Source organism: Trifolium pratense, linkage group LG2, assembly GCF_020283565.1.
Source record: "Trifolium pratense cultivar HEN17-A07 linkage group LG2, ARS_RC_1.1, whole genome shotgun sequence".
NCBI classification, from domain to species: Eukaryota; Viridiplantae; Streptophyta; class Magnoliopsida; order Fabales; family Fabaceae; genus Trifolium; species Trifolium pratense.
Genome location: NC_060060.1, coordinates 54431853 through 54448051, shown reverse-complemented (window position 1 = coordinate 54448051; position 16199 = coordinate 54431853). Strand labels below are relative to the sequence as shown.

The 16199-nt window shown below is 31.8% G+C and overlaps 1 protein-coding gene across 1 annotated transcript; it reads left to right on the top strand.

The window, feature by feature from the left end:
* On the top strand, nt 1-2301 carry LOC123910298. The gene has a single exon (XM_045961396.1). It carries the CDS (start codon nt 575-577, stop codon nt 1892-1894), a length of 1320 nt encoding a protein of 439 aa, XP_045817352.1. The 5' UTR covers nt 1-574; the 3' UTR covers nt 1895-2301.
* Nucleotides 2302-16199: the final 13898 nt, after the last annotated feature.

The following is a 16199-nucleotide window of genomic DNA, read 5'->3' as shown; positions in this document are numbered from 1 at the left end:
AAGACTACAATCCCTAATTTTATACCTCTCATTTATTAATACTACTACCCAGCACATGTGGCACATGTGTAGACGCCACTGATTCCGGGTCCGAATCCGGGTCACGACGTCCGACCTAACAATTTTGACATTTTATTTGAGTTTAGCTAAGATTTATGGAACAAATATGCCGACTTAATTAGCACTTACACTTAGTAGTGAGAACAGAGTTTGTGAGTAAGCACACTTGATTAGCACAGAAAATGGGAGTAAGATATATAAGAAGGATTTAAGCACATGTAAAAGCGCGTTTGTGTGAGTAAGCAATTCTACTACTGTAATACATTCACTGTCTCCATGCACCATGTGATGGGTCTCACCTTTCTCCATCTTCCCACTTTCGCAATAAATATTTCCAATCTCACTCAACAAACTATAAAACCATTCATCACTACCATTAATCTCTGATTCTTCACTCTGCCGACCCTTTTTCCCTCTCTCCCCATCATTCATATGTACATAATATACATTTAGATCTTTAAGTCTTACACTATACAAAACAAACCAACCAGTGTGTAGCACCATTTCACAAACAATGGCTCCACTACTGTACTTTGGTCGCACTAAACTTCTCCTCTCTCTTCTTTTCTTCCTCTCTCTTTCCATTCTTTCTTTCACTGCCACCTCTCAATCTCAACAACTCAATAGAAAACAGTTAACAAGTTCTACAAGAACAATGTTAGAGTTTGAAGCTGAACAAGAAGAACAAGAGTTTCAAGTTGAAAAAAAGAAATCCAGTAGTACCAAAAACCAAACCAAGTTGATCAAACCAAACAATAACCTGATTTCCTCAAAAAACCAAACCAAAACCATCAAATCCAATACCAACAACGTTATCTCCAAAAACCAAACAAAATCATCAAAAGATTCAAAACCCACCGACACTACTGTTTCACTCAAAAAACTCAACTCCACAAACTTCAAAACCAAGAAACTAAATTCAACATCAAAATCCTCTTCCAACAACAACAAAAACTCAACAAAATCAACTTCATTAGATCATGTCAAGAAAACAAGTGGCGGTGGTGGTGGCGGTGGCGGTGGCAACAAGAACAAAACAACAAAACCCACCGCCACAAAAACAGAACAGAGCAGCAAACAGAGTAACAAGAAACAAACACAACCTAGTAACTGGTTCTTCGATGAAGAAGACACTGATTTCGTTTCAGAGTTTAAAGATCTACCAATAAAATTCCAACAAACACTTCTCCCAGATTTAGAAAAAATCTCAACAACTTCAAAAGCTTACATCACAAAAGCCAACAAAGAAATCACAAAAAATTTCAAACCTTACGTTGGAAATAAATACGCACCAACCATAGCAACTTTACTCTCTTTTGCATGTGTTTTAATTCCTTTACTTTTAGCATCACTTCTTTTCAACAAAATTAAAGCTTATTTCTCTCTTCAAAAGCTCTTAATTTTCATTCAAGCTTATTTATCAATCTATTTTTCTATTCTTTGTTTCTCTTCTTTAATCACTGGTCTTGAGCCTTTGAGGTTTTTCTACTCTACTTCGCAGTCCACCTATCTTATCCTGCAGGTTATTCAAACACTTGCTTATTTTCTCTATCTTCTATTGCTTGTAATGTATCTTCTTTTGGTGTTTTCAACTGATTGTGGTTTGGGATCGAAGTTATTGGGCCTGGCCCAAACTTTTGTGGGCTTTGCTGTTGGGCTACATTACTATATGACGGTGTTTCATAAAGTGGTGTTGCGGCAACCTCCTAAGACTAATTGGAAAATTCACGGGATTTATGCCACGTGTTTTTTTCTTATTTGTTTACTTGCTACTGCTGAGAGAAGGAAAAAGACTTATTTGGAAGAAGGTGGAGAAGAAGGGAAGAAAAATTAGCTATACTTACAAAAATTACAATGTTGTTACTTTTTTTCCTACATCATTTGGATTAAGAATTCGGATTATTTAAGAGTAATTTACTTTTTTTGGATACTATTATATGTAAATTTCTATTCTTTAGATTGATTGAATAATTTCATGTATATCTAATTTATAAAATATTATAAATTAGATATAATAATTATTTAATAAATTTAAAAAATAAAATTTTCTTATAATAATGATAGAATGGAGTATCAATCTTATTGGAAAATGTGATTTAATGTAATGCCGCAAGGCTTTGGCTTATTAGTTAAGCCAACATTAAGGTTCGTTGCATTTATAGGTTGTAGTGTTATATGATTATAATTTTACAATTCATCATATTAAAAAAAATTATATTGTATTTAAGAGTGTTTAAATGAGATGATACGAATCTCTTCTAATTTGATTATGATAATTTAAGTATGTAACATCGTTACATCGCATAGAGAGTCGTTCTGGGTAGACGGTCTCTAGCTACAACCATGAAGTTGAGGTCATCGTAATATCTTTTATTTGCGCAAAAGAAATATTTATATCGTATCAATATACTCGTTTCTTAATTCGTATCTTAATTTAGTGTCAAACTAAAACTTTAGTGCATGAGTGCATTATTACTAGTCGTAATATATTTCTCACACAAGCTAGCATTACCTACCTTGTTAAGATTTGAATTAAAAAGTTAAATTTGTTATGTCCTATGTGGAATGTGACTCTACTTTTTTCATTTGTTGTTAATGAAAAGTGCTGAATCTATTTCTACTTTTCCTTAACATGGTTTTGGTCCTTTTGGATATCATTTGTGTGTCTTTCAGTATTGTTTCAGCTGTTGCCGCGTTGTATAGTGATTTGTACATTCGTTATTTATTTACTATTTTAAGAATTTCCTTCTAAAATATAAAAACGTCTATTATATGATCACAAGTAGTAACTCTAATTTGTCCTCTAGCAATAAGAGTCAGGAATGTCAACATGACAACATGGTGGGTGGAGGCGGCAGTACACACTACTGGTCGTGTTGCTACTCAGTGGTCTCCAGTCCACTAATGTTGTTATCTTATCTGTCTCCCTTTCTATAAATTATCAGATGAATGTGTGTAATTAATTGGTCTCCTCTTCTTTTACTTACTTATTAGACCAGATTAAGTAGTATATCTTTGCATATAAATTCCAAAATATATTCAGGTTAAGTCATATAAATTAAATAAGATGTTGCTAACTGTTTGAGTTAAATTCTACACTATTTAAAAAATGGAGGCTGAACACTTTATAGGTGAGAGGACCATAAATCTAACACCTTAAGGGTCCGTTTGATCTGCAAAATATAAATACTGGACAGAACAGTACATGACAGTACAAGACAGAACAGCACAGGACAAACGTTTAAGGTATTAAACAAACTTTGTGTTGTACGATGTTTGGTGGATAAAATGTTATTTTGGTATTTTAGACAACTTGTGCTGAGGACAAAAAGTTGTCCCGTGGTTCTGTGGGGACAAGAATTTCAAGTTTTGTCCTGTCCCTTGGCCCCCAGTTTGTCCAGTATCGGGAACAGTTTTAAAATCAAACACAGTACAGCAGAAGTTGTCCTGTCCAGTCCCTTATTTTTTAGCAGATCAAACGCACCCTAAGATTTTTGGTTAATGTGTGGTGTTCAACTCACTTGTATAGTTATTTTTAAATCAAATCGATGATTCCTCGACTGTCCCTCTTGACGACCCAGGATTCTAAAGGATTTCAAACATATAATTAATACACATAAAGCTTAACAAAAGTATGGTTGTCCATATGGGAAAATAACATTTTTTTTTTTTACAAGAAAATTAACTAGTTTTTTTGGTTTACAATGAGTTGAAGATCGAACTCAGGACCTATAGCGAACTACTCAAACCCCTCACCACTAGACCAAACCTAGTGGTTTTAGAAAATTAATTAGTTGAATAAGTGTATTGTTGTAAAATTGTTTATTTCACTTCTTGTCACACAAATCTCTCTTAATATGGAGAGGTTTGTTTTTGACAGTTACTAACCATTATATTTCTCTCTTTCCTTAATTTTCTCCTCATCCAAACTATAGAAATAGCTAATTTCTTTGCTATTTATCTCTTTCTTATTTCTCTATTTTCTGTTGTAAAAATTGGACCTAATCACAATAATAAACAACGTGTAAATATGAGTATTTAAATAGGTTCTAATTAGAATAATTGAAAATAGAGATTAGCAAAACTTATCTGATGGTTGTTTTATATTGTTGTCTGCACCACCACGAAGTAAGCAAGCAACCACCGAGTTTCTAATAGGAGAATGGTAAACCATGAAATAATAATACCTGAGGCGTGCTGATCGCACTGTCCTTAAGGATTTATCCGCCTCATAAGCGCAAATCCTCCAGGATTCAACAGGTCCTTCTCCATGAGAGGTAACAGAACTGACAAGAGTTAATAGATACCGGTGATGTAATCCAGGAAGATAACACTCCAATTTGACCAGGAAAGAAAAATATTTTCTCTATTTTAATTGTGGGGTTTTTGGTGCAAAGCATGAAGAGAGATGAGCCCTTTTTTCAAAACGTGATTCTCTTTTTTTTTTTTTTTTATTCTGTTCGACACATATATGTGTGCATTGAGCCACACAAATTAATCTCCACATTCCTAACCATAAATGCTAGTAATTAGGAATGAAAACTACGTAAAGTAACGTGCATATTGACCAAGTATTAAAACATGTTTATCACAATTAATAATAAATAATATTACTTCTTTAAAATAAATTATATTACCAAAATATACAACAATCCCCCACAATTTATTTTAAAGTATAAAAGAATACTCAAAAAATCATTTCCTGGATTAACATCATTGATGTAATGCATCAAACTGGTGTAGCAAGCTATATGAACTAGTCCTAGACTGATAGTACTTAACACACAATAACATTGGTGTAGCAAGCTATATGAACCAATGAAACTTGGTGTATGTTAGTGGTCTACCAATCGCATTACACCCCACATTCTTGCTGTTGACGCTGTGGTGCGCGAATAGGCCGTGCGCGTGCCTGGTTTTATTCATGAGTGCTCTAGAGATTTCGCCAAGATCTCATACAAGCGGCCCCACTTAACACTCACATAGGTGATTTCATCAAGTGTATGCTGCAAATCATACACCACCCATAAGGGATATGAAAATCATTAAAAGCTTTATTGCTTACCCTCTCAATAATGCAGTGTCTAGCACTTTCTCACTCACACCATAGGAAAAGGACTAAGACAAAAATTAATTAACTAATTTTTGTGTGCTAGCAGATCTAGCAAGTAACTTGTTTTTACCCATATGAACCTTATTCATGGGATCTCCAATCACAAAGGTTGGGTTCCTATCACTTGTTGATTTCAATTGGCTAAGTCCAATTCCCCTCGGTGTGTCACAAAATTATTTCTTCCTAGGGGCTTGTTTTAGTAGCTACTTTATACACAATTGATGAAAACATAATTCTTTCACCAATATAATATTGACTAAGACGTCTCTAAGTCGTTTAATCTCATAAGTTTATCCAAGTCTATAATAACTTGTTCTCCGCGATAAAACTTTACATATTTGCTTAGTTAACTAAGCGACAACATTCTCACTTAGAACAGTTAAATTCACTTATTAATTTATTCTCACCGGCTCTTATCCGATTAACATCATTGTATTATTTTAATACAATGGCTCATCCACTATAAACAACATATCACATATTGTCGAATCGACATTTATAATATAATTCACCAGGTTTGCTTAGATAAATTCTAAGCGACAACATCTCCACAAAGGGAAAAATAAATCTATAATTAGATTTATTACAGAGGTCTACTTGAAAGATTTCAAGCGATGACACCCCCACATTTGATAACATAGGTGAATTTTTATTCAGGTCTACTTTAATTATTTCAAGTGACGGTGCCCCCTCAATAAGGACAATTTATAATTCCGCACACTGAGATATATTTTCTCATAAACAAATTTCACTAAACATCATTGTATTAATTTTAATACAATGGATAATCCACAATTTCACATACATCATTGTATTATTTTAATACAATGGATAATCCACAATATATTAATCATCATCATTGTATTATTTCAATACAATGGATACTCCACAATATATTAATCATCATCATTGTATTATTTCAATACAATGGATACTCCACAATACAATATACCATAGTATATAATTATTAGTATCTCAAAAATATTTCATAAATCACAATCATATACAGTTCTACTTATAATATTTCTAAGCGACAATTTTTCTTTCGCATAGCTTATAGGTATCTCTATGAATACTTCAATGTCATGAAATTTTTCAATAAGACATCTCCTCAATTTTCTTTCAACTCTACAAGTTTTCATGCTTCGGTGGCAACAAATATCACTGCATCCCTTCACTTGAATAACATTAGTGAACAATATAAATATTGAATGTTTAATTAACACAACAAAATATTAACCACCGAATTTAAAAATCACAGTTTAGAGTCAAAGATATATATCACGTTACAAATCTATGAAGCTTGTAGTAGTAAACATACTGCACTTCCATGCTAAAACCAGTTAAAGGAAACTTCACTTTTGAAGGCCACAAAATAAACAAGCTAATAAATCTTTGTTATAGCATATATATAAGCTTCACATCTCAAATTTATATATTCATTGTTCCGTTAAAAAATTTCACCGAAGAGAAAATTGAACCCTTATTGATCAAAACCATAGTTGTCAATTTACTTCAAATAAATTTATTCCAAAAGGAGTGGTACACTCATACACAAAATCAAAACGATGAGTTCTTATGGCAAGGCAAATAATAGATCACGAACAAGCAAAAGTAATGTGATTATAATCAACAAAAAATGCTTGAACCGCTTGAAGAAAGGAATTATGGTAATCAAGTTGTTATCTTTACTTGCTCAAAAGACACTAAACACAACTTAATCCATGTGAATGCATTATATTGATTATATTGATCTTTACTTGAAGAAAGATATGGTAAATTATTGATTACCCGTAGTGAATGCTAGCAGTGAGGAGTCCAATGAATTTGACTACTGTACGATACAGATTCTCCATAATATCTCCCAATGCTATGCGCTATCGAATTTGAGCATCATTTCGTGGATTGGAAATTCCAGCTATCCACACAATTCTTTATCACGCACTGTACTTAGGTATTCAACATGTAATTCTTCTCTCGCTGCAAAATTGGGGTTTTAGTGTTCTATAATCTTCTGAACATAATTTAAGAGCATAAATCCTTAAGATTGTTGTAAAAATTGGACCTAATCACAATAATAAACAACGTGTAAATATGAGTATTTAAATAGGTTCTAATTAGAATAATTGAAAATAGAGATTAGCAAAACTTATCTGATGGTTGTTTTATATTGTTGTCTGCACCACCACGAAGTAAGCAAGCAACCACCGAGTCTCTAATAGGAGAATGGTAAACCATGAAATAATAATACCTGAGGCGCACTGTCCTTAAGGATTTATCCGCCTCATAAGCGCAAATCCTCCAGGATTCAACAGGTCCTTCTCCATGAGAGGTAACAGAACTGACAAGAGTTAATAGATACCGGTGATGTAATCCAGGAAGATAACACTCCAATTTGACCAGGAAAGAAAAATATTTTCTCTATTTTAATTGTGGGGTTTTTGGTGCAAAGCATGAAGAGAGATGAGCCCTTTTTTCAAAACGTGATTCTCTTTTTTTTTTTTTTATTCTGTTCGACACATATATGTGTGCATTGAGCCACCCAAATTAATCTCCACATTCCTAACCATAAATGCTAGTAATTAGGAATGAAAACTACGTAAAGTAACGTGCATATTGACCAAGTATTAAAACATGTTTATCACAATTAATAATAAATAATATTACTTCTTTAAAATAAATTATATTACCAAAATATACAACATTTTCTAAATCAAATAAACAAATACAGTGTAAGAGACCCCAGACTCTTACAAATTAGATCAATTTATATTTGATCTCGACTCGTAATATTTTTAAACATGAGTAAAAATTAAAAACTTGGCATTTTTGTTCGCGTGTATAATGTGTCAGTAATTCTTTAAGACATAAATTGAAGATACATGATTGAAGGTACTAGGAGAGACTATGATAGTAATTGAAAAGGAGCACCGACATGACATTACAATTTACACACACCATATGTGTCGGTGCAATGTAACGTAGGCATGTGTCTTTGGCCATATGGCTGTATGTCTGCAGCAGCATAACAGAACCTCAAGTAACCTCAAACAAACTTCCTCATGTGCAAAACAAATGGGTATTAATTATGTTATAAAAATCAGCGTTAAATTTTGGTCCTGTGTTTGTGTACTGATGATAATGGTGACTTGACTTATCGATCGCCATTAAATTAGTTGCAAAGTCTCCATCTGGGTAAGTGATGATTGCTATGGTATCAGATTACTACCAGAAGTCACTATCGTGTGAAATTAGGCACCTTCACAACATTAGGCAATTTTTTAGAATTCGGAGATCGCCTAACTTATCCGAGTTGGAATGAGACTCGCGATGACCGCATCCTTTTTTAAGCCAATTAATGTGAATTACAGTGAGTAGCAAGCAAGCGAATATATAGAGCATGGCATAGTTTGCGAGGAGTAGCGGCCTTTTCTCTGCTAGGTCTTTCACCCCACACCAACAAAAAAGGCAGGTTCATCAACCCTACGAGGGTTATTATTTCGCCATTATTGAGCTTGGTGTGTGGATATAAATGGTGGATGGCTCGATAGCGTAAATTTGATAAAATACGGTCCAACGGATCTTGCAGAGGCTTTGATAACATCTTAGAATTGGGAGATAAGCCTAATCCATATCTACAAAACCAGCTTGTAAGTTGGGGATTATCCTCACTTATAAATACACATTCAGGTCATCTTACAACCGATGTGAGACTTCTTAACACAATTCTTGTGAATTACTATTGAGTAATGTTTAAGTAAAATTTATCATGCTCTTCTGTTTTACAATATTCAGTTAAACCTCCATTTGAGTTTTAATGGGATTTAATACATCCCGCAATACTTAAAATTTGAGATTTACAAAGTATACACCATATAATTTGTAACCTAGGGATGGCAAAAAAACCCAAACCCGAGAGACTCATTCGAACCCAAACCCAAGTTAACGGGCGAAATCCGATTTGGCTGGGTTTGGGATTGGGTTCGGGTGACACCCGATAATATGGGTGTGGTTTTGGTATCAGTCAAACCCACACCAGAAACTCAAACACCCACCCGAAATATTTTATAATTACCTAATTACCCCCCATAGTCTCCCTCAATTTCCTTGGAAGACCTTAATTTTAGTTGTAATTTAATTTCTTGAAAGTCTATGTTGTAATTTCTTGAAAGTCTATGTTTGAATTTTCTTGGAATACCTTAATTTTAGTTGTAATTTAATTCAAAGTCTATGTTGGAATTTAATTTCTTAAATTTGCAAATTATTTTCAAATGTGTTGCGGGTTTGGGTTTGGGTGGAAAAAACTCAAACCCAATGGGTGTGGGTGTTGTTTTGCCACCCGAACAGCCTTTGGGTTTGGGTGATGATTTCGAGTGTGGGTTTGGTAAGTGTCAAACCCGCACCCATGGGCGTCCGTTGTCATCCCTACTGTAACCTCCATTTAAGTCTTGGAATATGGAAATTGTTGGAATATAATGAAAAATATATGAGAGTGAGAGGAGCATATATGGGGTATAAAAAAAAAATCTTTCAAAAGAAAAATAAGTTGAAAGGCCTGTTGAGCTTGTAGCTAACCTCTATTGAGGCCCGATAAAAACGAAGTTTCGAAGTATTACATAAATTATACTAACACCCCCAATTTTATTACTACCTCTTTAATTAATTTTCCGCACACAATTTACATTTATCTCCTATATTTTTTTCTAGAAACATTTTCATCTTTTCTCCATTTCTAGAAACAACTTGCAAAGCATATTGAGAGAGGAACGTTGGGTTATAAATTGAATTGGTTTAAATGTTGTGCATAATGAGAGTTGTTGTGTTGAGTGGAATTTGGATTATTATTAGTAGGGATGATGTCCTTCATCTTTTTTCTGGAGGTTGTCATTGTTGTCCTTTGGTGCTTAGCATTAAAGGAGCAACTATATTTTTGCAAACAATGAGAGTAGGTTCTTTACCCTTGAAGCAATTGAGGTTAATTTTAAGCTAGCTAACTTGACTTGTGTATGTGGTTGGGAAGGAGTTTGGGGAGCTGAGAGAGAGAATAGTGATTTTGGAATCAAAGACTTTTTGAATTAATTTTGGGTGTCTTGGTTGTATCGTATTTTAAAATTCAATGTTCATTTAAAATATAGCTTAAATGTTTGTTCTCATTTTCTCCAAATATCCAATAGTCAGTAGTGTCTAGGGATGGAAATAGGCTAGATCGGCCTGCATGGGGCTATGCCCAGTCTACATAGAGTCGGGTCAAAAATAGAGCAAATTAATGTTTTTTTATAAGTCTATTTAGCTAAAAATATTTTTATGTATGGATATATCAGGGATAGGTGCCAATCTGCTTTGTCACAAGTGTTGATGGGTTAAGTTTGGCATTGAGATGACTTTGGCTTTACATTTAAGCTATGTTTTAAATGGGGTGAATTTCTTTTATGTTTGAGGCACATATTGTGCCATTATTTAATAGGGTAAATGATTATTTACCCCCTGCAAAATAAGTAAATTTTCGTTTACCCCCCTGCACAGATTTTTTTTCTGTTTACCCCCTTGCAAAAAATAGATTACCTCATTTCGCCCCCTGGGTGTACAGTAGGACAGGTGACTATGCAAACCTGTTGACGTGGCTTGTACATGTGGAAAAAATCATTTATATTTATCTTTTAAATTCCACGTCAGATAATATTTTTTTAAAAAAATAAAAAATAATTTTTTTCCTACAAAATAAAAAAAAATTCTGTTTTTTTCCCCAAAATTTTTTTAAAAAATTCCTACAAAAAAAATTATTATTTTTTTCATATAAATGATTTTAAAAAAATTTCCAACAAAAAAAAAATTCCTCCCAAAATAAAGATTTACTCCGAAATAAAGTTTATTTCCGAAATAAAAATTTTAAAGATTTATTTTCAAACTTTTTGAATTAAAAAAAACATAATCTTTATTTTTTAAAAATAAAACTTTATTTTTTGTTATTCTCTTTGAATTAAAAAAAATAGAAAAAGATTTTCAAAAAAAAAATAAAATAGAAAAACAAGTTTTATTGGTGTTTTCCTCTTCTATCAAAACCATTTGCCCTAAAACTAAAAAAATATAAAGAAGCAGAAGACAATAATGAAGTAGAAGATGATTTCGGCGATTGAAGAAGACGACGACGAATACAATCATGACGGTGGAAGTAAACGATTACGGTGAATATTTTGTTTTTTTAATTCAAAAAGATTTGAAAATAAATCTTTATTTTTGGAGTAAAATAAGAAAATTCGTTTTTTATTTTATTTTAGGAAAAAAATACTCAATAATTTTGTACGAAAAAAAAAGTTATTTCTAGGAAATTTTTTTAAAATTTTTTTTAAAAAAAACAAAATTCGTTTTTTAAATTTTGTAGGAAAAAAAATATTTTATTTTTATTTTTTGAAAAAAATATTATCTGACGTGGAATTTAAAAATAAATATAAATGATTTTTTTCCATGTGTACAAGCCACGTCAGCAAATTTGCACAGTCACTTGTCCTGCTGTACACCCAGGGGGCGAAATGAGAGAATCTATTTTTTGCAGGGGGTAAACAGAAAAAAAATTTGTGCAGGGGGTAAACGAAAATTTCCTTATTTTGCAGGGGGTAAATGATCATTTATCCTATTTAATATAATTAATTTCATTTGCATATTGCCTACAAATAAGAACAATGCACCAACCGACTAATATAATAAAACATAAAATCTTACATACATATAAGAATATTAAAATAAAAAAAAACGTAAAAAAAAATACCAAATTCACAACTACAATGTGAAGCCAACTCTCACTCCATACTTGGAGTAAGAGTTAGAAATAAAAATGCACACATCAGAAACCTATTGTACTAAAATGAGGTTGATTCAACAGTAAACGAATTTGCATTATAATTTTACATTGATAGATTTGAGAAAAACAATAATCAATTTATCTTATTCCTTTGGTGGTTGGTTGCTCTCCTCACCAAAATACTATCTTCTTGTAACCATATATGGCACTATCTCCCCTCTTATGTTAAATAAGTGAGACATGACAAACTAATATATTTGAACATTTTCTACGTAGAAAGGAAGTCAAATATCCAACATATTATCGACATTATGAGTTAGCTAGATCTTACAAACTTAGACACAAAATTTTTTTCTCCGTTGCTTTTTTTCTTCCATACTCTATTTTTGTTTGACAAGTTTATTGCTATTGTTTTTGAGTAAGATATCAATATTAAAACATTTATTTATCGAACTCATGTCTTTTAAATATTTATCTATCTAACTAAAATTTTGGGCTCAAGTAATTAGTGAATTTCTCTTACGACGGATCATTCGAAAGAACTTGATTTTGATTTCTAGTGGTAAGACTTTACTTACCTCGTTGTCGAACTCTGAACTATTCACACAAAAATTTGGTGAGGACTTTAATTGTAGATATATACATATGGAAGCAACTATTTTTAGAAAAATGTGTTCGATTTATTGGTATTGGTCTATGACATGGGTTTCAAGAACGCGAAATGGTGGGACATTATTAGTGGGACTCAATTCTCCCAATCCGTTACGAAATAGTTGGACGTTATTAGTTGGACTCAATTCTCACAATCCATTATGAACATAGTACAAGTATCACCACTATGTTGTTAAAACGAATACTCATTGACGTTTAAAAGAATTCTCTTTGAAAAATTCATTGTCATTCAGGGAATACCCTTTGCAAATATATATCATTAAAGTAAAAATCACAATGACATATTAATTTCTCATTTTGCTATTACTTACTTCATAATACATATCATTAAAGTAAAAATAGCAAATACATATCATTAAAGTAAAAATCACAATGACATGCAACCTTAGACAAAATGTGTGGATCACTAACCATTAGACTATCCTTTCAAACTAGGAGTATTATTTTAACGGCCAAACAAATATATGTAGTACGTTGTAATTTTATAAAAAATTTAAGGGTGTATTTAAATAATTTCTCATTTTTCGGGGTTGAAACTTAGAAGTGACTCATCATAACCACTCTTAGGTGCAGAGGTTGGAATTCGAACATAATATTTCATACCTATTCACTTGAAAAGATGAATTTTTAAACACCAAACTACTTAACAATTACTACTTTTTTTTAATAGTTTTTTTTAATCAACAAAAGAAAGACTACTACTACTACTTATTATTTTTTTTTTTAAGTTTAATTTTTCTTAAAATATAGAAACTCCTTTTTTCTTACTGAGTTCGTTTGACCTAACTTTTTTTTCCTCTTCTTTTTACTTAAAAGTAAGAAGCTAGACCAAACAACAATTTCTAAAAGCTATAGTAAAAAAAAAACAGTTTCTATATTTTAGAAAAAATAATAATATATTATCAAATATATGTTTTAACCCTATTATAATAAAAAACAACTTTTACATTTTTTTTATAAAAAAATTAAGATTTATCAAACAATTTTAACTTTAGTTAAAAAACTATTATTTCTAGCTTTATGATTAAAAGAGCTTCTACATCTAAAAAAAGCTAGGTCAAACAGGCCCTAAAAATTATTATTTAGCTTAACTTCTTACTTTAAAAAAAAGATGAATAAAAGTTAGGCCAAACGGTATATGCTTAACAACAAAAGAAAATAGGTATACATGGCTGCTAGAGAAAATCCTTGAGGTTAGGATGGTTACCACCGGGGACGGATCTAGGTAGGGCTTAGTGTGCACACCAGAATTTTCAATTTTTAGATATATATACATATTTTTGTTACTTATTACCAGCAAATTTTGTCACAAGTTTGTTTCTATTGTAGTGGTTATAAGCAGCACCCCTTATACACAATGGTTGTGTGTTTGGTTCCTGCAGGGTATTGTTTTGGCTTTTAATTGTATTCGGTTCCTGGTGTAGTGGTTAGTCAATTTTTTTTTCAAAGGAGTGATCAAGAATAATATATATTTGCATATATACATATACTAGTATAACTTACCCGTGCTATCGCCCGGGTTAATGTTTTATGAAAAATATAGATCATTTTTTTTCACACATGAAAAATATGGATTATTAAAATTTTAATATTGTGATTTTTTTAATTATTTGTAAAATTAATTTTATATTTAATGTAATAGTTTATTTAAATATGATAAAAGATCCAAATTTTGGAGATTTTAAGGAGAAATGACATAATGGAGAGTGATACTCCACTCCCCGTTCCCAACTCACATGTTCATATATTTGTTCTTTTATTTTCATAAAAAAAATGTCATTATGCAAAAACTAATCTAACGGTTAATATATTTGTTCTTAATCGTCACCTCTCTCCTTTAGACATTTGTTTTCTTCAGGAGTATTTTATCTCATGTCCCCGTGTGAAAAAATCTCACATTTGAGAAGCAAAATGGAGCGATTTTAATTTTAATATTATTTATATAAAAGTAATGAACAGTAGAATTGTTTGTCATTTGCTTGACACAAAAAAAAATTATATAATTTTTTTAAGCATATCTCATTTGTTAATGTGCAAATTTTAAAAAATGTATCTATTTGTTTTTATTTTTATTTGTTTATTTTACAGTGATGTATGGAGAATAAAAATAAAGTAATACATGATATTATTGCTGGGATTGGTTATTATACATAAGCTATCCTTATGCACCATGCATAAGTTACTTAGTGCACTCCCCAAATTACTTGTGCACCCCCCAAATTACTAGCACACCCTCCAAATTTCTCATGCACCCCCCAAATTACTTGTGCACCCCCAAATTTCTCATGCACCCCCAAATTTCTCGCACACCCCCCAATATGACTTTTGCCCCCCAATTTTATTTTTTTGGTCCCCTCCACATTTCTAGCCTAAACCATTTTGTTGTGGGAATGGTTTCAGAGATATGCACTCCAAAACCATTAAGTGTATAAGATGGTTTTAGAGTACAACCCTATAATTAGAATACAAACAATAATTGTGATTTGAAACCATTTAACCAACATAATGGTTTCCAGAATTTTTAAAACCATATAAACACACATAAAACCATTTTACAATACAAATGGTTTCAGTGTATAATTATCTGAAACCATTTAACCAACATAATGGTTTCCAGAATTTTTAAAACCATAAAAACACACATAAAACCATTTTACAATACAAATGGTTTCAGTGTATAACTATCTGAAACCATTTAACCAGCATAATGGTTTCCAGAATTTTTGAAACCATAAAAACACACATAAAACCATTTTACAATACAAATGGTTTTAGTGTATAACTATCTGAAACCATTTAACTGGTTTTAAATAATGATTATAATTGTACCAAAAAAAAACAATTATGATTCTAATTATAGGTTGTACTTCAAAACCATCTTATGCACTTAATGGTTTTGGAGTGTATATTTTTGAAACCATTCCCACAGCAAAATGGTTTAGGCTTGAAATATGGGGGTTAAAAAAAAATTGGGCGCACAAGTCATCTGGGGGGTGCGTGAAAAATTTTGGGGGGTGCGCTAGAAATTTGGGGGGTGCGCGAGAAATTGGGGGGTGCATGAGAAATTTGGGGGGGTGCACGAGAAATTTGGGGGTGCGCGAGTAATTTGGGGGGTGTGAGATTAGGTGTGAGTGTGTGAGTTGAGATTGGCTAGGATTATTACATGTGGATGCTCAATCTAATGGATGTTATTGACTTATGTACCATGCATAAGGATTACACTTATGTATAATAACTTCTCTCATTATTGCTTTTAATTCTTTTTTTATATATATAAAATCATTGTTACTTTCCTTGCTTTCAATTGATATCGTATTTTTTATATAATAAAATCTACAAATGTATGTCTCACTCCGTGTAGGTTCTTTTTTTTTTATCAATACCCCCATATTTTAATATTTTGTTTGGTACAAATCACTATGTATTTTTTTTATTAGAAAAATCACGTTAAGGTAAACCATAATTAATAGAATAATAAAATGAAATAGAATTTTTTTTTAAGCATATCAATTTCTCAATTCCACATTTTTTTTAAGCATATCAATTTCTCAATTCCAC

What these genes read in the sequence shown, in the direction of transcription:
- LOC123910298 (XM_045961396.1), top strand. Translation starts at nt 575, where the DNA reads ATGGCTCCACTACTGTACTTTGGTCGCACTAAACTTCTCCTCTCTCTT.